Raw genomic sequence first — 25196 nt, forward strand, 5'->3', positions numbered from 1 at the left:
CAGAAGGTGATCGATCCAGAAATCGTACCAAGGCTAAGGAGTGATGTGGCGCAATGTCTTGTCAGTTTCGAGCTGGTGTTCCCACCATCCTTCTTCAATATCATGACGCACGTCCTAGTTCATCTAGTCGACGAGATTGTCATCCTGGGGCCCGTATTTCTACACAATATGTTCCCCTTTGAGAGGTTCATGGGAGTCCTAAAGAAATATGTCCGTAACCGCGCTAGGCCAGAAGGAAGCATCTCCATGGGCCATCAAACAAAGGATGTTATCGGGTTTTGTGTTGACTTCATTCCTGGCCTTAAGAAGATAGGTCTCCCTAAATCGCGGTATGAGGGGAGACTGACTGGAAAAGGCACTCTTGAAAGAGACTCAATAATATGCAGGGACGGATATTCTTGGTCTCAAGCACACTACACAGTTCTACAGAACTCTACCTTGGTGACCCCGTATGTCGATGAACATAAGAACAGTCTGCGCTCCAAACACCTGGAGCAGTGCGACGACTGGATTACATGTGAACACATCAGGACTTTCAGCAGTTGGTTAGAAACACGTCTTAGAGGTGACAACACTGTTTGTGATGAGTTGTACTTGTTGTCCAGGGGACCATCTTTGACTGTATTGACTTACAAAGGATACGAGATAAATGGGAATACATTTTACATGATCGCCCAAGATTAAAAGAGCACCAACCCAAACAGCGGTGTCCGCTTTGATGCAGTAACCGAGAGCGGAAAGGACACATATTATGGTTACATAATGGACATATGGGAACTTGACTACGAACCTGATTTTAAGGTCCCTTTGTTTAAGTGCAAATGGGTCAATCTGTTAGGCGGCGGGGTACAGGTATACCCAAAGTACGGAATGACAACAGTGGATCTGAAAAATCTTGGGTACACTGACGAACCGTTCGTCCTAGCCAATGATGTGGCACAGGTTATCTATGTGAAGGACATGTCTACCAAACCGAGAAAAAGAAAAGATAAGGAAGCGAATACATCATACGATGAGCCAAAGCGCCACATTGTTCTTTCAGGAAAAAGGGACATCCTGGGAGTGGACGGCAAGATAGACATGTCTGAAGATTATTGAAAGTTTCATGAAATTCCTCCCTTCAATGTCAAGGCTGACCCAAGCATCCTGATAAACAATGAAGATTATCCATGGTTACGGCGCAATAAGCAAATGACACAAGCGAATAAAAAGTGAAGATTTTCTCCCGCAACTATTATGATGATACCATGCCAACTTTGTAACACACGAACATGCTACCATTGTCCGTTTTGTACATGCACATGCTATGTGGGTGAAATTTTGATACTATGCCAACTTTTAACTTTTTCAGAGTTCATTTGAAATGCTTTCATGTCTTATTGTTCGGCCCTCGTAATACCATGACCATTAGTCCCTGGCCCATGCCAACTTTCAACTTTCAACTTTCTAAAACTAATGGCACTAACAGAAAGTTTATAATTTTGCTCCTCGCCCCTGGCCCATGACCATTAGTCCCGGTTTGTGCCACAAACCGGGACTAAAGGGTTGGTCCTCGTTGCGGGCAGAGTTTAGTCCCACCTCGCCAACCGAAGGGGGCTCACACCAGTTTATAAGCCCTTCCCTCTCTGCCTTGTTGAGCTCCTCTCAAAGTGAAAATAGATGCCTTAATAGAGAAAAGTTTAACCTAAATTCTTAGTGAATTTCTCTGAAATTCATAGGAATTTACTAGGAATTTAGGTTGAATTTTCTCTATAAACGCATCTATTCTCATTTTTTAGTAAGTTAATCACAAACTTGTGCTTCAAACAATTTTCAAAGAATTCAAATTTTAACTATTCAAATTTGAAAACTAATGGCACTAACAGAAAGTTTATAATTTTTCTAAAACTAAAAGCAAAAAGAATAAAAAAATAAAGCAAAAAACAAAGGAAAATAAATAATGCAGAAAACAAAACAAAAAAACTGGAAAAAAATAGTAACAATAAGTATTTTGTTGTAAGTAGAAACAAAATAAAATAAATAAAGCAACAGAAAGTTTATAATTTCGCTGACCTAAAAGCAAAAAGAATTAAAAAAATAAAGCAAAAAACAAAAGAAAATAAATAATACAGAAAACAAAACAAAAAAACTGGAAAAAAATAAAAATAGCAACAATAAGCATTTTGTTGTAAGTAGAAACAAAATAAAATAAATAAAGCAACAAAGAAAACAAAAAAACAAAAAAAAAGTGTTTTCAATTTTGAAAACTAATGGCACTAACAGAAAGTTCATAATTTTTCTAAAACTAAAAGAAAAAATAATTAAAAAATAAAGCAAAAAACAAAAGAAAATAGATAATGTAGAAAACAAAACCAAAAAACTGGAAAAAAAAAATTAAATATAGCAACAATAAGTATTTTGTTGTAAGTAGAAACAAAAAAAACAAAAAAACAAAAAAAGTACCACCTACTGGGCACCCACGGCCTGAATACGACTAGAAACCCTACCATGGGCCAGGATTCAGGCCCGCGGGAGGCCCAGTAGGACCACAGGCACACATTGCACGGTTAGGCCCGAAAGCCTGCTTTAGAGAGGAGCTCGAGAGGGAAGGCGCACCGCATGTTATAAACAGGTGCGGCTCCCTCTCAACTAGCGAGGTGGGACTAAACATTTGGGCGCGGGGCATCACAAGGCCTTTGGTCCCGGTTGGTGGCACCAACAGGGACTAAAGGGGGCATTGGTCACGGTTGGTGTCACGAACCGTGACCAATGCCCCTCTGTAGTCCCAGTTGGTGCCACCAACCGGGACCAAAGGCCGCCGCTTCCCGCCCTTTGGGCTGCTGAAAATTGGCCTTTGGTCCCGGTTGGTGGCACGAACCGGGACCATAGGTAGGCATTCGTCCCGGTTCGTGCCACGAACCGGGACCAATGCTCTGGCTATATATACAACACTTGGGAAATTTCCGCCAACTGCTCCCATTCCTCATCATCGACGCCGCCAGGCTGCCCCTCTCGTGTCGCCGCCGCCGCCGAGCCCTGCCCCTCGTCGTCGCATCCGCCACCGCCGAGCCCTGCCCCGACGCCGTCAGGCTGCTCCACTTCGCCGTCCTCGCCGCCGCTGCCGAGCCCTACCCCGACGCCTTCCCGGCCCGCTCCCACTGTGAGCCGCCGTGCCGTTCCCCTCCTCTCGTCCTCTCCCCCCCGCCGCGCCCTGCCGCCGCCGCCAGCCGTGCTCTCTTGCCGCGCCCCGATGCCGCCGCCCGCCGTGCTCTGCCTCGACGACGCCGCCTGACCGTGCTCCGCTTGCCGCACCGCCGCCGGTTCGCCGCCGCCGCCCGCCGTGCTCTGCCTCGATGCCGCCGCCTGGCCGCGCTCCGCTTGCCGCGCCGCCGCCGGTTTGCCGCCGCACCCCGCCTCCTCCGCCCGCCTTTGTTAGTTTTTTTTGAGATATGTATGCATGTGTGTAGTGTATATGTGTATGTATGTGTATGTGTGTGCAGTGTATATGTGTGTGCATGCAGATATGTATTAGTTTTTTTATTTAGGTTGTTAATTAGTAGATATTAATTTTATTCATATATGTATGGTTGCATGTGGCTATATATGTATGTATGTATGTATCGGGTATGTCGTTGTCGATTTACCCCCTACCAGATAACTTCGACATGAGGGGGGTCGCACTACTAGGAAAAATCTTATACACAGAATCTTAGCAGCAGCGCGGTATAAAAACAGACGCTACTGCTAATTAGCAGCAACGAGCTTGAGAAAAGAGCGCTGCTAATGACTGAGTAGCAGTAGCGCTCTAGGTGAAAAGAGCGCTACTACTATAATTGCCACGGTGTTGCCTCCAGGCTAGATATAGTAGTAGCGCCCTTCCCGTGGACGCGCTACTCCTAAAGAACTTAGTAGCAGCGGTTTTGCTCAAAACTCGCTGCTGGTAAGTATGACCGCAACTAATTAAGTTTAGTCCCATACTGCTAAGCGAACAAGGTGTTTACCACCTTAAATATGTTGCTTCTCAACCTATCTCAAGCACTTGGTCTTCATTGAACTATATGTGTATGATTTGTGGTTGCAATATGAATCCTCGCCTGTACCTATATAGGTACAGTGAGGATTCATGTTGACTATTTAGATTATACACAAAAAGATCAATGATGACCAATGTATATTTTTGATGTTTTTGATTTGTGGTTGCAATATGAATCCTCGCCTGTACCTATAGCGCGTTTTCTGTACGTGCGCTACTGCTAGTTCGAGTTAACCACCCCCCGCATCAAAATTTCGCTAAGTCCTCCTTTCCCACCCACCGGCCTGTTCCCCTACTCCCTGTCGCCACCGCCCGAGCCCGAGCGCGCCTGCGCCCTCACCGCCGCCGCCGCCGCCCGCCCTCAACCTCACCGCCGCCGCTCTCGACCACACTGTCGCCGCCCTCGACCTCACCGCCGCCGCCCTCGACCGAGCCCGCCGCCCAGGACCGCCGCCCTCCCGATCCCGAGCCCGCCCTCGCCGCCCCTCCGTCGCCAAGCACCTCCCCGCCACCGTCTCTCCCTCTATAAGCCCCCCACCCCTCCCCAACCCCCTCTCTCTTTGCTTAGTTAGTAGATGATTTTATTAGTAGTAGATGTTAATTTAGGGTTCATAGATAATGATTTTAAGTAGTGGATAGATGTTAATTAGTAGTAGATGTATAATTAGCAGTAGTACATGTTAATTAGTAGTAGATGTAGTAGTTAGATGTTAATTAGTAGTAGTAGATGTGCTAGTTTCTTTCTATTTATAGTAAGTTTATATTTAGTAAGAACTAGTTGAATTAATAGAACTAGTTTAGTTTTAGTTGAACTAGTTAAGTTTTAGTTGAACTAGTATAGTAAGTAAATTAATAACTAGTTAAAATACTTCATTTTTAGAAAGAACTATTTTTTTCTTTTATACTAAGTTTATATTTAGTAAGAACTAGTTGAATTAATAGAACTAGTTGAACATGCCATATTTGGTGTTATTTTTTAGTTTAAGCAATTATTTCATGTTTTGGTTACACCTCCGAGTGGCCTATGTTTTGCTGGAGTGTTGATTAATTTCCGTTCCGGTAAATTTCAGGCGCTCGATATGTCCTTTTTTAGCAAAGGTCAGGCCGGGTTTATCCGTGAATTCTGGCATGACTTGTGCTAAAATATGTGGGAAATATCGAGTGGTCTGGATTTTCTTTGAAAAATAATGATCTAATTTAGGTTTTTTAGTACATATATTTAATTGTACAAGTTTAATCTTTGAATTATGAACGTAGGAAATGTCGTACTCGGACGACGACAGTCTCCCGGGGGAGTGCAGCTGGTGCCACGACGATCGAGGTATGTGCGACAGGTTCGTTGAGCTGGACGAAGATCGGCGCTTCAGCATTAAGCTCGAGGAGACCTTCGATGTTGAAACGGTACGCAACAACGACAAGTGTTTTTTTCGTAATTAAGCATGACTTCAACTATTTCAACGTCTAATTTTCATCTTTTACAATTCGACTAGCTTATCCTATGCCATGCAAGACGCTATGTCTTGGAAAGGATGGGTTTTGAAGACCATGAAAATTTTCAAAGAAAGAAAATACACCTAAGGACCCATCATGATATCGATTTTGAAGTAAATCTGTGTTACCAAATATTTGTAGGGTGCACATTGAACGTTCAGGTTGTTTTCCGTTTCTTTCAATGATTTGTCTAGTTGGATTTCTGAAGTTTACAGGAGATGCTAGAAATTTGATGGTTGTTGGACTAGTTGCTCTACTTTAGACCATAATAAGGAACCCGTGTTATCAGTTTCTAAAGATGAATTGGATCATCAGGTGGTGCTTGGTGTGCCTGACAGAATGCCATGGATATGGAGTCTGTTTCCTGAATATGATGAAGTTCTCCCAACAAGTTTCTCATCCCTGTATTATTGCTTCTAGTATGTGACTTTTGTTTTCAAGCATGTCAATTTGGTGGGCATTTCTGCCGTAACAAGGCTCACCATGTACAGTTAAAGCATATCAAATTTACAGATTTTGCAGAGCTTTTTTTCTTCTTTTACTCCTACTATGTCTGAAGTCTGAAGTCTGAACTAAGAATTGACAGACAGAGCAAGTGGATGTCAGATAAAAAAAAGAAATGCAGACTACTCTGCCCATTTATCCTCCTCCTGAGCAGAGGACCAAGGGAGATGCTGCTCCATCACGCTAATGGCGGATGCTATCCTTTTGTTGGAGCAGGGACTCTCTGGGTGACTCTCCGCATCAGGAACCCAATTAGCTACGGATGTCTCTGTGGCAGAGGAGTCGAGAGAGAAAGAGATGCCGGAGAAGCGGCAAGCGAACGGCGCCGGCACCATCCTGTCCCAGAGCATCGAACGGAGGCACACATGGCGGCTATATCACACACTCTAGTATGTGTTCCTTGGTAAAAAGAAAGAGAGGATAGATAGCAGCCGCCATGAGCGTGAGGAGGCCTCAAACGGACGTGAAGCTACAGCCAAATATTCAGAGCTCGGAAAACAGAGCAAAAGCAGAGGAAAGAGAGTATTCAAAGTTGAGAAAACAGAGCATACGAGAGGAAAGCTATCTGCAGGCAACAAAGATGACAGGCAAACAGAGCAAAGCAGATGCTTGATTTTGATTTTCCATCTTCCGCCATCACTTCTCGCTGGTATTCCGAGTCGAGTCGAGGCCCACACATATGAAGCCGCTGGAGTATTCAGTTTGCAATCCAGGCCCTAGTCTTACAAGACAGATATAATTAACAACACCATCATCATCATCATCAATGGATCTCCGACAAGTAAGCTAGAATATTGAACTGCCTACGAATATGCTACTTCCTCTGTCAAGAAATATAAGAGCGTTTAGATACTACTTTAGTGATCTAAACGCTCTTATATTTGTTTACGGAGGGAGTAGAATATTGTGAACTGCAAACTCTCAGTATTCAAAGCTGTGATGTGTAGACACATTGCATAGCTAGAGTTTCTCATCAAGATGGCCAGGTGGCGAGCTGGATATTTCTTCATGAGCTGACATATCTCTCTCCCGTGTCCCGAGTAGAAACCACTGCTGATGTTCTCGTTCCCCGAACCTTGTGTCCTTGCAATTTTGGAGGCAGCAATTGTGGAACTCTGGCAACAGGGTGAGCAGTCTATGATGGATCATTGCCTAATTGCATTGCTAGATACACAAATGGTAATCAATATCCAGTGTTTTCAGCCTATTCGGTCTGGTTTTTTTGCATTTACGCAGTTAAACTGTTTTCAGCCTATGGATCGAAGCCTCTGAGGTTCTTCCTCCAGTTAACTCTTCCCCTCCGCTCACAGTGATCGAAAAATTGTGGTCAAAGCTTTACGAGATCAAGCTGCGCCTGTTGACGGGCCACCAGATGGATCCATGGAGAAACTGTGCCCAAGGGCAAGCTTTTCATTGCTGAGAAGTGCCCACGCCTCGGGGAGGACGTCGACCATAGCGATTCAGACATGCATCTAGCAGTTGGAAGATAGGTTCCCGTTGTGGTAGTTGTATAATCATGTAAAGGCAGATGGTTCTGCTGAGAACAACTCTAAACACCGATAGAAAAATGTATTCGTCAGACAGAAATATTTCTTGCTGTGTACCATATACCTAATTCCTTGGTTGTTTTTAGAGACGAGACAAGTGTAGAAATTAGAGGCAGTTATATTCTGTCAGTACAGATCAAATATGAGCATTGATTGATCTTGATTGATTAGTTAATCTTATTAATACCTGCAGTGTACATGTATGAACATACATTTCTCCATATGTCGTCTAGTTAATACTAGCTTATCATATCATTAGTAGTTCAAAAAATTAAATTAAAGTTGAGGGCTCTCTCTTTGTCCTTCTTTCCGGTATTTGCACTTGCAGTGCACTGCTTACTAATTGAAATGAAGAAAAACATATCAACAAGAAACCAAAGGAAGGAAGGAAGCCAGCCTGAAGAAGAACATCCATATATAGGTTCAGATGGTTGCATGTACATTATCCTGGAAACCACCTAATTAATACTTATAGCGTGCATAGACAAACAATGCTTCGTATTTTGTCACATTGATACTTCCTCCGTCCCATAATATAGCATTGTTTTTCTAGCTATGTTAGCTAGAAAAACAATGTTATATTGTTCGACGGAGGAAGTAGTAGCTTATTTTTCTAGCCTGATGTAAATCATATCACTAGTAGACCAAAAAGGCTAAAAGTACAATTTAGGGCTCTCTTCATTGTTCTTTCCGGTCTCTGCTCTTGCTTCTGAAACCAGAAATTGAGCCAGTAAAAGAAAAAAAATTGCACTGCTAGAATCATTTCTACGTGGCACATTTTCTAGCTAGAATCTAATAATTTATTGATTGCGGGGGCTAGCTATAATCTAACTGTTCCACGCACACAGAAAAACAAGATACATGTATTATTTCTAATGATGCTTCATTGTACCCATCATATTCTTGTTGATAATAAGCAACCAATGGATCTTGTTGTAGCCCCCAAATTGACACGCAACAGCTAAAGGGTGGATCATTTTGTAATGGCTACAAGGGCCCAAACAGAGTCGTCTGACGGAAGATGCAAATGGATTATCCATTGATGATTTCGAAGAAATAGCAGGAGCTCCGTCTTCTGTACACACATTTATTTATATGTAGTAGCTAATTGTCATACCAGCCAGCACCTACGAATGGCATGTAGTACTAGTACAGGGCATGAAGGCTAATGCAGAAAACAAACTACCATACAGATAAACTTATGTCTTACGGACAGTGGCTACATGATCGAACTGAAGAAAAACAACAGTATGCTAACTGCACTGACGTTCATGGGTCAGGACGAGCATGCCGGGATGACAATGGCAGTGTGGAGATAATCAAGATTATTAGCAGGTGACCGGTCAGCTGTTGAGAACACCTTAATCACTTGCTACATCGTTGGACGGTGCGATGGATCAGGCTCTATGCACCGAACAGCGATGGCAACCATATGAAATATCTCACTTGCGATCTCAGCTTCAGGCAGTGGGAGACGGGTGTCCAGCAAGTTCCCAAGTAATGTACTTTTGTTGCGGTTGTCCATGGATGAAAGGAGATCCCCTTGAACAGCTCTAGAACGAGCACTCCGAAGCTATAAACATCACACTTCTCTGTCACCCTTGTTGTGTATGCAAGCTCTGTCACCCTCGTTGCCGGCGAGCAGGGGCAGAGAAGGTTACAGCGACGGCCGGCGGCTAGGGCTGGACGGCCAAGCGCCGGCGAGCCTCCCGGTGGCGACGCTCGACAAGTTCGCCGCCGTCGTCGAGCTGCAGATCGCGCAATTGCACGCGGGATAAGCGGTACACCTCCAGCGTGCACTGGGTCACGACCGTGCTGCGGGGTTCCTCGAGGACGAGTTCCACGGTGGGGTACCGGTGCTCGGGCGCGCGACGGTAGTTGACGGAAACGACCACGCCGCCCGGCTCACTGCAGAAGCGGCGGCACATCGCATCAGGGGGCATGGATGCCGCAGAGAGCAGGAGACGGGAGGAGGAGGGGATGTGCGGCTGGGTCTGCAGCCGGCGGCGAGCGCGGCGTGGTGGTGGAGAGGAAAGGTGGCGGCGCGGTGGCTCGCAGGTGAGGCAGCGTGCCGCCGGCTGAACTAGTGCACACAAGGTGCTCGAGACAATATAAGAGAGAGAACAGTGTGTGTGCACACTGACAGGTGGGCCATACGCCCAGTTTAACGGCCCAGGTCAAACAATGTCAAGTTTTTTGCCATGTCAGCACTGACGGCTGGGCCCATTCGTCAGAACCAGCCTCAACATGTATTTAGTGACCAATCAGTGTTATTTGAAAACTTTTAGCACAATGGTGGTGGTTTTTGAAAATAAAACGAATTGTGGTGATTTTCTAATTTAGGGTCCTCAATTGTGGTGGTTTTTTGCAATTTACTCCTCTTTTTTATGCCGATTTTACAGTTGCCGGCAGGGATGGTTCCGTCAGAAGAAAAGGGGACGAAAAATCATGATAAATTGTGGAGGACGGAGCATGACATGTGGGCCAGGTGTCAAGTCAACAATATGAACATCCAAGCAAGGTTTAATATTGGTCTCAATATCACTGTCGAGGTCTGAATATGAACAACCAAATGAAGGATTACGATTTCACACGATGCATAAATATCACAGGAGCGATATTTTTTCAATGGTGATAAATTTTATTTTTTGACCACCATATAATTTTTTTTTCAATCAGGCGGATTGGATCCATGAAAGACCAGTGACATATAAATTACTATCTAGGAATTCATCTCAAGGACGACTATTCTTATCAATAGATGCACTAAGTTTCTTGGGAGAGCAACAACATTGGGAAGAAATTCCGTGTATTTGTTTGCAATATGGAGTAAGACCTTTGCAGCTACGCTTGCACAAGTCCAGGTCGCATCTCACGAAAGGCATGAAGCACCACCCTCCTTCTGCATGTTCACAAAAACAATATTGTTTAGAAGAATACCCAGACAACAACATGGCAAGCTATGCTTCAGCATCGACCAGATGCAGTAAGATCCCTACAACTCAATATTGTGAAATGCACAGAAAATTAGCGTTGCATAGCAAACCACAGTGACTTATAGTTAGGTCAGAGATGCATGTACCTGGGCCAAACGCTTCACAAGAAGAAATGATAGTAGCCATGAGCACAAGAGCCAACAAGCACCGGGCACTTGTGTTCTTCTTGAATATTTCCATGAGGTCCTTTTTTCCCTTCTCAATGTTATGTTGTTCTTCTGAATTTCTGTGGGTTGCAACGATCTCTTTTGGCAGTACTTATATAGAAGCAAATTGATGTTTTGGAGCACTATAAATTGGATTCATTTACCATTCGAATTAATGCAATATTTGAGAAGCAAATAAATATAGTATTATTGGTAGGAGGTATTTACAATCAATAATTTTAGAAGGAAGAGATATTTATTTGCAGGCCATTACTGCCACCGGACCATGGCGTGAAATGACGTCATGCAGCAACATGCCAAGAATCTATTTTTGAAAGGCTGATATACAAAATAGAGAAGCATCACTTATGATCTGCCTATAAGACATCAATGCAAAACAAATAACGTAGAAGCAAATAAGAGCAAATTGGGTTACATCAAAGTTTGGTATACCTTCCTAATAACATTTCTACAAGACCCAAAAAGACAAAGAAATGCATGACACTGACATTTTTATCAATGATGAAGGGATATAAGCTATTAATGCCTTCATATGTGCTCTTCTGCAAGCATCAGAGATAGGTGTGATCGAGCAGGTTATGTATGACTATTTTTTTATGCAAAGTTGGGGAGTCGATAATCATTAAATGCCGTTGGGATAGTCTGCTATAGCATAAAATCCCACTTCAGAGGAACATCAGTACAAAAAGGAATAGGAGCAGGAGCATGAATGGACACAGGAGCAGGAGCAACAGGACCAGTGCTCAATATGTGTATTTCCTTGCAACACTAAAAAGTGCTATAACCGGACATGGCAAATAAACAAAATCGATGTTCCAAAAATGCTAGTTTTGAAAACATTTTGGAGTGTTGCTTTTGTTTCTTTTTTGCCACGCCTTCCATGAATGTCATTTTCTACCGAACTTTTGCAAGCATACATAACACTTGCCAATGTCTACCACAAAAAAATTCAGAATTTTTTGAATATTTTTACTATTTTACTATTCATCAGGAAGCATTTGAGCTCAGGAGCAGAATAGGATTTTCGGTTGTAACCGACGTATTCAGAACGCATAGACAGCCATAAGTCCTGCATACTCTAGCCGCCGCGTCGCAGTTGAGAGCATAGATTATCTGTCTGGCATTAGTGTGTATTATCCTTGTTATTAAAAAGAAAGAGACGATAGATAGCAGCCGCCATTAGCGTGATCAGAAGGAGGAAGATTATGTGTCTGGCCATTCATGTGTATTATCCTTGTTATTAAAAACAAAGAGAGGGTAGGTAGCAGCCGCCATTAGCGTGATCTGAAAGAGGAAGATTGTCTTTCCGGCCTGAAGCTACAACCAAATATTCAGAACTCATAAAACAGAGCAAAAGATGAGTAAGGGACTTGCAAATGTTCAGACCTGGGAAAACGGAGCAAAGCATAGGATGCTAACTCAAGGTAAAGCAGAGATGATAGAACGCAGCCGCCCTTAGTGTGAGGAGGATCTCCGTCCATTATTGGTCGAATCGACCTAACGCCTCATGCTACAGCCAAATATTCAGAGTTGAGAAAACAAAGGAGTAGAGGAGGCTAACTACAGGTAAAGCAGGGTTGAGAAAAGAGAGCAAAAGCAGAGGTTGCGACAGAATGAATTGACGGCATCCATCATCAAGGGGTCTCCGGCAGCTAAGCTTCACAACTCAACTACATATATACACCATCACTGTTCACCTAACCGCGCTTTAGAAACAGAACACCGAAGGTAGGTTCTCCAGCACTACACAACATACGCTCAGCTCTCCCTTTCCAACCCCTTCTGTTAACACTAACCTCGGCTAAGATACTGTACTCCACAAGCAAGCCACATAGAAATAAACCTTGAGTTTCAAAGTTTACTTGGCAACATCCAAGGTTTATTTGTTTTAAGGAATAACCAAGTAGGATATTGTCCACAACACCGATAGCATTCAGTGGCGACAAACAACAGAGAGAGAGAGATGCCGCTGTGACAGCGAGCGGAGGTTGCCCGTAGCCCCGGCGCCATCCCATCGCACAGCTGGAGTGAAGTTGTCATGGCTTGATTTGTAAGTTTGGTCTGTATTGTTGGCGCCGCCTCCTCCCGGCGCCGATCTTCTTCTACCTCGAGCTGCCTCGAACACACACACACACACCTCACCTGGAGACTACTAGCTTTGCTTATATCTCCCGGTGAGAGCACATGCGCTACATCTTTTTCCTTAGCCCTCTCGGCTGCTTTTCTCATTCCTTTTCTTGACTTAAATAGCAGTACGAGATAAAGACTCGCACACATATGCTGGTCCTCTAACTTACGGCAAGGCCATACATCGTGGAGAGATTCCAGGGGTGCATGGCCTTGCCGTAAGTTAGAGGACCAGGATATGTGTGCGAGTCTTTATCTTGTACTGCTATTTAAGTCAAGAAAAGACTCGCACACATATCCTGGTCCTCTAACTTATGGCAAGGCTATGCACCCCTGGAATCTCTCCATGATGCACAAGACCCGGCCACCACACGGCCACTAACTGCACGCACTCATCCACTCCTAGAAGGGCTCCACTAGCTAACTAACTCAGCCATGCACCCCTAGAATCTCTCCACGATGCACAAGACCCGACCACCACACGGCCACTAACTGCACGCACTCATCCATTCTTAGAAGGGCTCCACTAGTTAACTAACTCAACCATGCATTGCCATGCACTAACAACCCACAACTCTAGCTAACAGCCGTTGCCTTACGAGCCGGCCCGGAGCGCGTGCACGTACCGGACACCCGTGCCACATGCATGGCTTATTGCCAACATGTACTACCTAGCTAGCAAGGGTTCCTGATGCTATGGATTTGGCACTGTACATCGAGTAGTATCACACAGTCTAGTGTGTATTCTCCATGTTAAAGAGAAAGAGAGGATAGATAGGAGCCATTAACGTGTGGAGACACCATTTTCTTCGATCCTCTGGTCGAAAGTACTCCACTTTAGTATTCTAAACGCTCTTATATTAGTTTACGGAGGGAGTAATATTGTCTGTCAGGCCCCAAGTCAATCTGACGCATGAAACGGACCTGAAGCTACAGGGAAATATTCAAAGCTGAGAAAACAGAACAAAAGCAGAGGAAGCGACAGGCAAGTATTCAGGGTTCAGAAAGCAGGGGAAGCACAATTGCAGTCTGTTTCTATATGCATCAGTTCTGAGTGTCCATATTTGTCCACTGCCTTCTGCATTCCAAGGTTAGTTGATCATCATCAGTGGATCTCCGGCAGGTAAGCTTCACATCTCAGCTACATATATAGACCATCACTCAAAAGAATCATGATAACACACAACCCGTTCAATCCCTTAGTTGCTCAATCAAAAGAATAGAAACAGGAGCAACCTGAGTATCCAGAGTGCACATTTGACCGCGCAGCACAAATATTCAGAAACAGTGAGCACACAAATCTCACGCGATCCTCGGTTTCTGCCGCGCTGCACAACATACACTCTGCTCTACCTTTCCAACTCTTTAGTAACACAAACCTCAGTTAAGATATACCGCTCCCCCACAAGCAAGGTGGCAGCAGTTGGTTAGGTTTTCCTTTATGTCTTGTTGCACAATAAGCAGTGCTGTATACGATGGTATTCAGGTAGTAGTTTGGAGAGGGTATTTACTCAGAGATGAACTATTTGCTTTCTTGAGAGTCTGAACAATCTTCAACCCGAGGAAGTGCAGAAGAACGAACAATCTTCTGCCTCTAGCATGCAGACCAAACAATCTTTTGAGCAAGACACGGTAGCCAAATACGAAACATCTTTTTAAAAACTGACACACTGCCTGCCTAAAGAAAGGGTCTGAAGCAAATCTGAACAATCTTCCAATGAATGCTTTTTTTTTTTGCAGAAAATTCAGACTAAAATCTTGGTTGATGCACAGCCGGGCACAAACAACAATTCTATTACAAACCACCAGCTTAAATTTAATTGCAGGAACATTAAGTAAATAAAACTTTAAGCTGATGCACACCATGCCACGAGTGCTTTGGTAACTATATACTGTCCTGAGTGCTTTCTTAATGGAACATTAAGTAAATCAAAAATCTAAGCTTAATTTGCGTTTGAATGATGAAACCCGAAATGATAGTGACACAAGTGCTTTTCCAGCCGCCGTCTCCTCTTCCAAGAAAAGCTAGGGTTCGTGCCTCTCGCCGGCTCCGCTGCAGGTCCGCCTCGTCTCCGGTGACCTTAGGGCCATGGGGGCGCGATGGATCCTGGCAACGGCCGGCGGGAGGGCTCCGTTATTAGTCGTTCCTTCAAGATTTGTTAGGGTTTGTGTCCTACTCAGGAAGACGAGACGGCGGCGGCTCCCTAAAGATGGAATAAAGGTCTCCCCGTCTAGTCCCCGTTCCGATGGTGCGTCTAGCATCGTTGGTGGGCGTGTGGAGGTGTGTCTCCGGCGGATCTATCCTCGGTGGATTTGCTCGGATCCGGTTGTGGTTCATCTATGTTCGTGTGTCTTCAGGTTGGATCCTTTTGATCTACGTTATTCTCCATCAGCAACGGTTGCTGTTCTGGTGCGCTGCTCCTACGGGGCCTTAGCACGACGACTTCCCGACTGTCTACTACAACAAGTTGTGCCCAACTCCGGCGAGGGAGGGGTGATGACAACGGCACGCCTTCGGCTCGCTTTAGTGATTGTAGTCGTCGCTAGGTGGTCTACGGATCTGAATGTAATTTTTATTATTTCTAGTGTTCATTGTACTGCTATGATAGAAGATGAATAGATTGAAAGTTTTCTCGCCAAAAAAAGTGCTTTGGTGACTATATGGTACTCCAAGTTTCTGTGGATTCCCTGAAAATAGAAGAGCCATTTCAGAGCATTTCCGTGGCCGTCGGATCCGCGGCGCGTTTCGTGCGAGCAAACCTACGGCTGACACGCGGGTGTCTCTCTGGCAGAGGAGTCAAGAGAGAAAGAGAACGGTTTCGCTCACGGCAGTGGCGGTGGTGGCGGAGGTTGCCCTGCGCTGGCACCATCCTGTCCCAGAGCTCGAGTGGAGTCGTCGCTGATTGATCTGTGAGGGTTGGAGTCGTCGCTGATTGGAGCTCTAAGAGTTCCTGAAACTGTTCATTCAGTGCCGTGTCTAAGTATCATACGGTCTAGTCTACATCCTCCTGACCTTGTTAAAAAGAAAGAGAGGATAGATAGCATCTCCGTCCATAATTCCGTCGGAAGCAGGAAGATTGTCAGGCCCCGAATGGAGTCGACCTCACGACTGAAACGGGCCTGGAGCTACAGCCAAATATTCAGAGTTCAGAAAACGGAGCAAAAGCAGAGGAAGCGACATGCAAATATTGAGAGTTGAGAAAACATGGCAAAACAGAGGCTAACTACAGGCAAAGCAGAGTTCTGAAAACAAAGCAACGAAATGCAAGTATTCAGAGTTTCGAAAGCAGGGGAAACTGAGGTTGCAGTCTGTATCCGTTCGTATTGCCTATCTTTGTCCACTGCCTTCTGCCTTTACCCTCGCTGATAATTGCACGGAGAGAGAGGGAGAGAGAGAGAGAGAGAGATATGCCGGTGTGGCAGTGAGCCGACGTTGCCCGTAGCCCCGGCACCATCCCATCGAACAGCTGGAGTGAAGTCGCGGCGGCTTGATCTGTACTACCTAGCTAGCAAGGGTTCCTAATGTGGATTGGGTGCCATAGATCGAGTACTGCCACACAGTCTAGTGTGTATTTTCCATGTTAAAAAGAAAAGAGGGGATAGATAGCAGCCATTAACGCTAGTGTGTAACATCCCAAAGAAGTAGGACACGAAAGATGTAGATTTAGTATCTGTACAATTGAATAGCATGCATTTGAAAAATGTGGGGAAATTCCAAACTTTTGTTTTGAGATAACAAAGTGATTGAGATATGAACTTGGTGATGAGTTAGAGCTAGGTCATCATAAGTTTTGAAGTAAATTTCAACATGATCTTTGTTCAAATCCAAAATTTGGGCTTTCAAATTTCAACAATAACACAAGTGAGTCTTTGACTCATAAACACTTACACAAGATAGATGCTTCTAAAACAAACATGAACCATACAAAGATATTTGAATTCAAAATTGAGGTTTGAATTATTCAAACTTGAGTTCAAATGAGAAAATTCATAACAAATAGAATAAAATTCAGAAAAATATAATAACAATATCGCAATGCTCACAAAAGTATTCTTATCCACAACAGTATTTTACAATATCAATTACAAGAGGAAATATCAATTCGCCAAATACATAAATACATAATCCCAATCTCCGTGATGGACTTCGTTGCCTTGCCTCCCGGGGAGGTCGTTCCTAGTTAGTTCCCGTTATTAGTCCACTTGCATTGCTTGTATTCGCAATTGGCAAATTAACCTCCATGATTGCTATCATTGTCTCAAATGCGATAGCGAGCCTATGTAATTAGAATTGATAATCAGAGGTTAGCATTGTGAAATTGGATAGAATCATAATATATAATAACAGAGAAAAAACAAACCGAGCAAGAACAGTTGAGTTGAGGATTATAGTTTATGAGAAACCATTTTGTGCCTCTCAGCGTTAGACTCAAAATTGGCATAACTCTTTTAGCTAGACTAGTAATAACTTGAGAATAAAATATACAAGCATTTGTCAGTTTGCTGTCTTTATTTGCACGCCCACAATGTTTCGGATTGTCCAAGTTTTCATGTATAGTACTCTGTCCATTTTTATAGGTGGCATTAGCATTTGAAACATTCAAGCATCCACCATTTACATTCAACGTTTCATTAAAGAGCTTGCTTTACAAAATTTCTGAAAATAATAGTGCTAGCATCAATTGCTTCTTTTTTTTCTCATTCTTTGGTCAATATGTACTTTCTACAAATCCCGGAGCAATTTGTGGGATATCCTTTAGTTATTATAGAGAAGCCACACCCAACATGTATTTTAGAGATAAATGAAAATGCTAATACAAAAAAAAGAACTTGAGAAGTACCTGAGTGGGCCATTTGTGTCTGGGACAAATACCAAATCACGACACTTGCTGTCGGTAATGTGAACCATTTTCTCAAGCCTATATAATTAGGAGACCGGCGTTAGTTATATGTGTTTCTTTCAGGAACAAATAAAAAACCTTCCATGTCACTGGAGTAAATGATGCAATGCCTGGCCAAACCTTACATGCAACCCCAAGAACAAACCAGAAATCAAGTAATGCAGACAATGCTAATTTTTTTAATAAAAAAACACTGCTTGTGGACAAACTACAGGTACCAACCCACCGGAATAGCTAGTTGTGCCAAGATATGAGATGACCCCATTGTAGTCATGGTGGTTTGGGTAATCTTTATAGGTTGTGATAACATGAATGCAGTCTTCAATATTTTAAACAGATTTTTGGTCAAAAATAGTATGTTTGAATCATGGAATACATGTATATCTTAAAAAAAAGAGATGGACAGAGCTAGTATATTGAGCAGAAGCATTATATACCTGTAGATACTGGCATCCCACAAACATACAGTCCCGTCATCTAACACTGTAACCAGTATTGGAAGCTTTGGGTGGCAAGCAACCCAGGTCGTTTTGTGCCCACTCACGCTAAGAGTGTGAACAACTTTTTGTGTCTTCAAATCCCATATCTGATTTTCACACAGATTATGAGGCTTATATATGCAAACAACTATTATCAATCCTGTTATGAAAACAATCATTAATGCTTAATATTCTTCACCTCAGAGTTGTGTGAGTCAAATCTCAAAGTAACCATCAAGTGCTCATCACCGCGAGTGAACAAATAATCGGCCATGATGAATGACCCCATCAGTGTGGTTTCAAGACTGGAAGGTTTGATGCTCCCGACCTATAAATCTCATGCAGTGAAGACATCTTTTAACATCAAATATACAAATAACTACCGAAATAACTGAATTTGTTGATTATTCATGAACTACAACATGCGCACCGTACGAGGACTTAGGAAAGGAAGAGGCTATAACAAACCTTTACTCCGTCATAACGGGTAACACAAGCAAAAGTGTTGGTATCCCTTGGATTCAACTTGACACTGCGCACACCATTGTAATATGCAATCTCAGGTTTCGTGTTGAAACTTCGAAATATCTTCCACTCATTGCTCCTGTCCCAAACCTTGATATTTGTACCAATAGTAGATGACGAAAGAAGGTATGGCTCTGTTGGGTGAGCAGCCAGAGAGTTCACAGATTTCTTATCATGAGCTCTGAAGTTGTCGACCATGTGCAGCTTAGTGTTGGTGTAATTATAGACATAGATGTATCCGTGACCATCCCCCACTACCAACCATTTCCTTTCAGAGATAAATTTGACTGAAAAAACGGAATGTTTGGGAGGCCTCACTTTGATGCCCTGAGACAAGGCATGGAACATGAGTGTAGTCTTGTCTGGCACCTCATTGACCTGCAACTTCATCACAGTTTCCTGCCACACAATCAGCAGATTTAAGTTTCACCAACTTAATTTTCACTGCATTAGCAACCACACGCTGGCTATAAAGTAGCAGTAATGATACCTGCTTCTGGTAGTCCCAAATGGAAAAATTCCCTCCCTCATGACCCATCACAATCCTATGATGCATATTATAGCGCAAATAAGAGGAAATCTTGGAATAACTAATATAAGAGTTGCGTCACTGGATGGGTTATAATTCTATAAATATGACTCACCATGGCTTAGTGGGGTGTGCGTCAATGGATGTCACCAAGTTCATTTTCTCTATTGATCTTGATATGATCTGGTAAAACCAGTTAACATAATGCAAATAGTTAAGAGAATTAACCACTGTAGGAAATTAAATGATCAATCTACAACATTCTACAAAACGTTAAAAAAATTATCTAAGGCCCATCGATTGAAGAGTGATGTTTTGATTGGAACACAGGGATTTTGGAAGTAACATGGAATATATATCCCAAGTCTTCACAGGATACATATGGGCATGGGTAGCTTGAATCATGCATGTCAACATTATAATTACCTGGCAGCAGCTTGCTGGGTCACAAGTGATAGGTGTCAGCATTGCCCGATACACCTCTGCCTTAAGGTTCTTAACATGCACCATAAAGCCACTGTCCATATTCAGCTTGTCAACAATGAATGACTTCAATTTTCTGTGGTCTCCCTCCGACTGTATGATAATCATGAGCACCTCAAACGTGACCGTGTCTTTGGGAGGTTGTGCATGCATCTTCATTGTCGCATACACAACCAAAGTCGAATGGGGCTTCATTATCTCTGGTTCTGTAAATTTCCCATTTATTGGTTTAATCAAGATGCCAACGTGATCGTTTGTATTGTTGGTTAGGGCCACTGGGCATCCAGTAGTTTCCTTGTTTTTTGGCTCCAAGGGGAAGAGAAGCTGCTGCGGGTAGACCTCAAGCAGCTTGCTAGTCTCAGAGGAATGGGGGTCTATCTGCAAGCAACAGCCACAATAATCAACTCACAAATGGTACCTTGACGTGCCATGTATAGCAATTGGCGTGGCGTCCAGCAGTTTCAAATAACTTAGATTTCACTATCGACTTCAGTATGCTGCAGTTTCCCTGGAATGCATGTTTGGATGCAACAAAAGGTACCTTATATCTGCCTGTCTCTCCGGGTTCCTTGTTTATGCTGATTATTTTCTGCGCATGGAATGTAACATCTCATTAAAACAAACAACTTTTCTGCTTGACAAGAAATTACTGTTATAGAAGTTCAGCTTAATTACTGGTATCGATCAGTTATTATAGCTTGAGGCATCCTTTTATATGAAATCGGGTTGCCCAACTATGACAATGATTTAAATGAAACTTAAGCATATGAAATACCTTATTGATAATAACAGTACTAGAGCCTTGTCCAACCACACTGGCCGCTGAAGCGGACTCAGCTAAGCCTGCCAAAAGAACAATAAATACATGTCACAGTTTAGATTACACCTGTAATATTTGTAAGAGCACATATGTGTACTAGTGGTACTGTAAAAGACACTTTTTAAGTTTGATTTCATCTATTCTTATTAAACAACATGATGCAAGTAATGGTCAGAGTAACATGGAAGATGCGACGTTACCCTCTGGTAAGAAAGCATGTCGCACCACCGTGCTATCCCCTGGTTTCTTGTTTCTCTGAATCTTTACTTCCGGCCTGCAAGTTTCGTGCAACAAAATCAAATGCTTTACCAACAAGTAAAGGTAGGAGGTTAACTCATCATCGGCATTTATAACACATAAAATTCATAAAAATAGATAAAAGCGGCATGTTTGGATAATGCATAGAGCACGCCAAGTAACTGAGCATACTAATCCACCAAGATAGATAAAAGGGACATATATATTTGGATAGCTCTACGGCAGGCTACTTGAGCTTACTTCAGCAGGTACCTTACCTGGCAACATCTATTTCCTTTGCCTTCCCTTTATTTTTAATTTGAGGACTGATCTGGTCGTCCTCCACCAATTTTTCCACCTGAAATAGGAAAAGAAAATTAAACAAATTCATATACAGTATTTACAACTGCGAAGCTTACATAAAACAATGTGGTATGCTATTTAGAGCTCTGCTTTGTACAGTATTTAACAACAAAACAAATAGATTTTGGTATCATCCTGCATAATCAATCGATGAGGCACTAGGCCTAGGCATACATACATACATACATACATACATACATAAAGATTCTGTGGTGTGGCAAGGTAAGGCAACGATACCTCTTCTGGCAGATCAACATCGGGCCGTGCAGCAACAATAGTACTAGAGCCTTTCTCACCCATACTGTCCGCTGAAGCGGACTCAGGTAAGCCTGCCAGAAGAACAATAAAATACATGTCACAGTTTAGATTACACATGTAATATCTGTAAGAGCACATATGTGTACTAATGGTACTGTAAAAGACACTTTTGAAGTTTGATTTCATCCATTCTTATTAAACAGCATGATGCAAGTAATGGTCAGAGTAACATGGAAGATGCGACGTTACCATCTGGTAAGGAAGCATCTGGCACCACCGTGCTACGCCCCTGTTTCTTGTTTTTCTTTTGATTCTTCCCTTCCGGCCTGCAAGTTTCGTGCTACAAAATCAAATGCTTTACCAACAAGGTATAGGATGTTAACTCATCGACATTTATAACCAACAAAATTCATAAAATAGATAAAAGAGGCATGTTTGGATATTGCATAGAGCATGCCAAGTAACTGCGCATACTAATCCACCAAGATAGATAAAAGGGACATGTACATTTGGATAGCTCTATGGCAGGCTAATTGAGCGTACTTGTGCAGGTACCTTACCTGGCAACATCTGTTTTCTTTGCCTCCCCTTTGTTTTTGTTTTGAGAACTAGCTACAGCTATTTTCTTTGCCTCCCCTTTGTTTTTAATTTGAGAACTGATCTGGTCGTCCTTCACCAATTTTTCCACCTGAAATAGGAAAAGAAAATTAAACAAATTCATATACAGTATTACAACTGATAAGATTACATAAAACAATGTGGTATTTATCTAGAGCTCTGCTTTGTACTATTTAACAACAAAACAAATAGATTTTGGTGTCATCCCTGCATAATCGGTGAGACACTAGGCCTAGTGTGACATACATACATACATACATAAAGATGTTGTGGTGTGGCAAGGTAAAGCAACGACGATACCTCTTGTGGCAGATCAACATGGGGCCGTGCAGCAAGAATCTGCAGAATCTTGGCCAACAGCAAGTTGTTCAAGGCACCGTCGGCGCGGAGCTGAGCCACAATTTCCTTAAGCTCGGCCAGCTCCGAGGTGTTCAAGACACCATTGGCAAGCAGCACGGCGTTCATGTTGAGCAGCACATCGAAGCAGGCCCCGTGCAGCTTCTCGGCGATGTCTTTGGCGTTAAAAGCACGGTCCAGGAACCGCTTGCCCTTGCACTTGGCGACAAGCTTGGACGCCAGCTGCAGGGCCTTGTCTAGGCCCTCCGTCGTGACCCTCATCAAGTCGTCCTCCATGATGTTGGGCGACCCCTGCAGGTGCTTGGCGATGGCGCTGAGGCTGAGCAGGAGGGCGTCGATCCTGCGGCACTCCTCCATGTTGTGTTTGGCCTTGTCCAGCGCGCTGATGATCTTGAACCCAAACCCCACGAACTCCTTTACGGTGCTGTACAGAGTGTCCATCTCTTGCTCCGCACGAGTAGAATCGATGGATCGATCGGTCGGCCTGGACAAACAGAGGAGATGGATAAGGAAGAGAGGGGTTAATTGATCCCTGCAAACCCTAATCCTAAGAATTTTGCAAAATTACCAATCCCCAAATCCTAAACCCTAGCGTGTTGAATCCCCAAGACCGATTTTGTGTACCTCGATCAGCTGACGACGCCCTGAAGAGTGTTACCGATTGATTGATTGATACACAAGGGAAGGGAAAGGAAGGGAAGGGGGATTCGGGAAGAGAGCAAGTGCAAGTGGAAGTGGAATGATTAACACTCCGGTCCGACGCAACAACTCACGCGCCACGACTTTGCCAGTCGTCGGTCGTCTCCTACCCCACACGCACGCTTCTTACAAGCTGTGTACTCCTACATGGCTGGAACTGGCCCACGGCCCGGATGCCATTACACTTTCAGCCCACTAAGGACCACATTCCTTACACAGAGGTCGCCAGGCCGACGCACAGATTGAACGAGCGTTTTTCCTTTATCCTTCCACTCTTTAATTTTTTTCTTCTCTATCTTTTAACTGTTTTCCTTTTCTGTTTTTTTCAAGTTTTATTCTCATATTTTTTAGTTTTTTCTGTTCCTTTTTCCCCTTTCCTTCTCTTTTCATTTTCATAGTTATATATGTTTAAAAAATTCAAAAAAATGCATTTAAAAAATGTTCAAAGTTTAAAAAATTGTTCGCATTTTGAAAAATATGTTTGAAATTTTCATAAAAATGTTCTGGTTTCATAAAAAAATGTCCATGTATTCAAAAAATGTTCGCATTTCCAAAGTTGTTTTCAGAAAGATTCTCCATTTTAAACTTTTTGCGAAGCTTATTGAGAAATATAATATGGATGGGAATGTGAGAGGGCATATTCTGAGGAAGGTTTTGTGCAGTTTAAAACTTACTGCTTTTCTACTTTCTTCACTGTTTTTTGTACGGTCGCTACGGCAGGAAATTTCCTGCCTAAGTCGAGCCTACCGGTCGTGCCATCCCACAACGCTCGAGGTGAGCTAGGTGTGCGCACTTGCCGCGATCACCATGTCATGCCATCCCATGACCAGATCAAGGCTGCGCCTATTCATCAGCTAACTAACTAACATAAAAAATCAGCTCGACTAAGTCATGTACAGGGACATGTCCTGGCCGTTTATTTTGCTATCTGAAGAAAATGACAGCAGCAGCAGTGTTTAGTCTAACATAATAACAGCAGCAATGTTTTCCCCTCTATAGCGCAACACGATGGAGTTATGTCAGCATCAAGAAAAGGAAAGGAAACGGCTCTAAGTAGAGGGAAACGAATGAATTAGGAAGGAGAGAAATGAAGTGTCACCTTGGCACTACAATGATTCGGGTCTATTGCAACAAAATTGTTCGTCGCAATACATGCTGATTTGTGGCGATAAGTACCTATTGCCATGAAACAACATTCGTTGGCAGCCGTTGCGACTGGACACATGGTAATAGGTTATTGCCACAAAAAAACAATTGTGGCAATAAAGTGTGCTATTGCAACAACCATGTGGGAAGTTGCCACATGTTTTCCCGTGGCAACACTCACCTGATGCCACAATTTGCTTTGTGGAGATATGTTTAATACAACATGTAACAAATCATGGCGACTAGTAGCTCGTGGCGATAGACATTTGTGGCAACACCCTATGCCAACGATGTTTATTTCGTGGCGCATACTCTTCCGTGGCAATAGTCAATTGTTGCAATAAACTATGGCAACAATCCTTACTTTCGTGGCATTAGGCATTTTGCTACGAACCGCTACACTTGTGGCATTAAGTTATGGCAACAAATATTCCAGTTGCCGTAACAGGAGATTGCAACATACTAGTTTTGGTGGTGAACTGGTGATAAATAGATATCACAACGGGTGAACTGTTTGTAGCGAAAAACTATTGCGACAATATAAAATTTTCGTGGTGCTAACATGTGGCAACCAAAAGTGGGTTGTGGTAATATCCTATTGCAACCGTAAAAAAATATAGAGGAATTCAATTACAATATTCGAAACCATATGTATAATATGTAGATTCATAATTCTCATAGCAAATATCCATCAAATGAAACTCAAATGTAATTTAGCCATCCTAATTAAGTGCCAAGACTAAATTGTCCGTGATCTAGAGTCCAGTCGAGCTAGTTCTTTGGATCCTGCAATCAAGAAATAAAAAATATAGTTCTATTTAAGGAGTCCAACATAACATACGCCATACAATTTTTCCAGACCCATTGTTAAAAAGAACTATTGCTAGACTAACTGGAGTAATACTATGTCAGCAGGCATGTAACTGAGGGATCAGAA

At 43.1% G+C, this 25196-nt stretch overlaps 1 protein-coding gene, 1 long non-coding RNA gene and 1 pseudogene across 2 annotated transcripts; 1 reads left to right on the forward strand and 2 right to left on the reverse strand.

Moving 5' to 3' along the window:
* LOC125531110 (putative leucine-rich repeat receptor-like protein kinase At2g19210) overlaps positions 1–25196 on the forward strand; it is a 47979-nt pseudogene that overhangs the window by 4841 nt on the left and 17942 nt on the right.
* On the reverse strand, positions 10157–10792 carry LOC147992221 (uncharacterized). Its single transcript, XR_015608740.1, has 2 exons — positions 10637–10792; positions 10157–10456 (listed from the first exon to the last, which is right to left on the reverse strand). It is a non-coding gene; the product is annotated as an uncharacterized LOC147992221 (long non-coding RNA).
* Positions 16848–23219, reverse strand: LOC125528896 (uncharacterized). The gene is made up of 17 exons (XM_048693315.2): positions 23039–23219; positions 22358–22898; positions 22000–22127; positions 21689–21765; positions 21419–21510; positions 21097–21176; positions 20782–20855; positions 20537–20604; positions 20303–20350; positions 19705–20139; positions 19394–19461; positions 19240–19294; positions 18693–19148; positions 18424–18552; positions 18183–18331; positions 17686–17763; positions 16848–17121 (listed from the first exon to the last, which is right to left on the reverse strand). Exons 2-17 carry the CDS (start codon positions 22853–22855, stop codon positions 17022–17024), a joined length of 2535 nt encoding a protein of 844 aa, XP_048549272.2. The 5' UTR covers positions 22856–22898; positions 23039–23219; the 3' UTR covers positions 16848–17021.

This window comes from Triticum urartu, chromosome 1A, assembly GCF_056163025.1.
Source record: "Triticum urartu cultivar PI428250 chromosome 1A, HENAU_Tu73, whole genome shotgun sequence".
NCBI classification, from domain to species: Eukaryota; Viridiplantae; Streptophyta; class Magnoliopsida; order Poales; family Poaceae; genus Triticum; species Triticum urartu.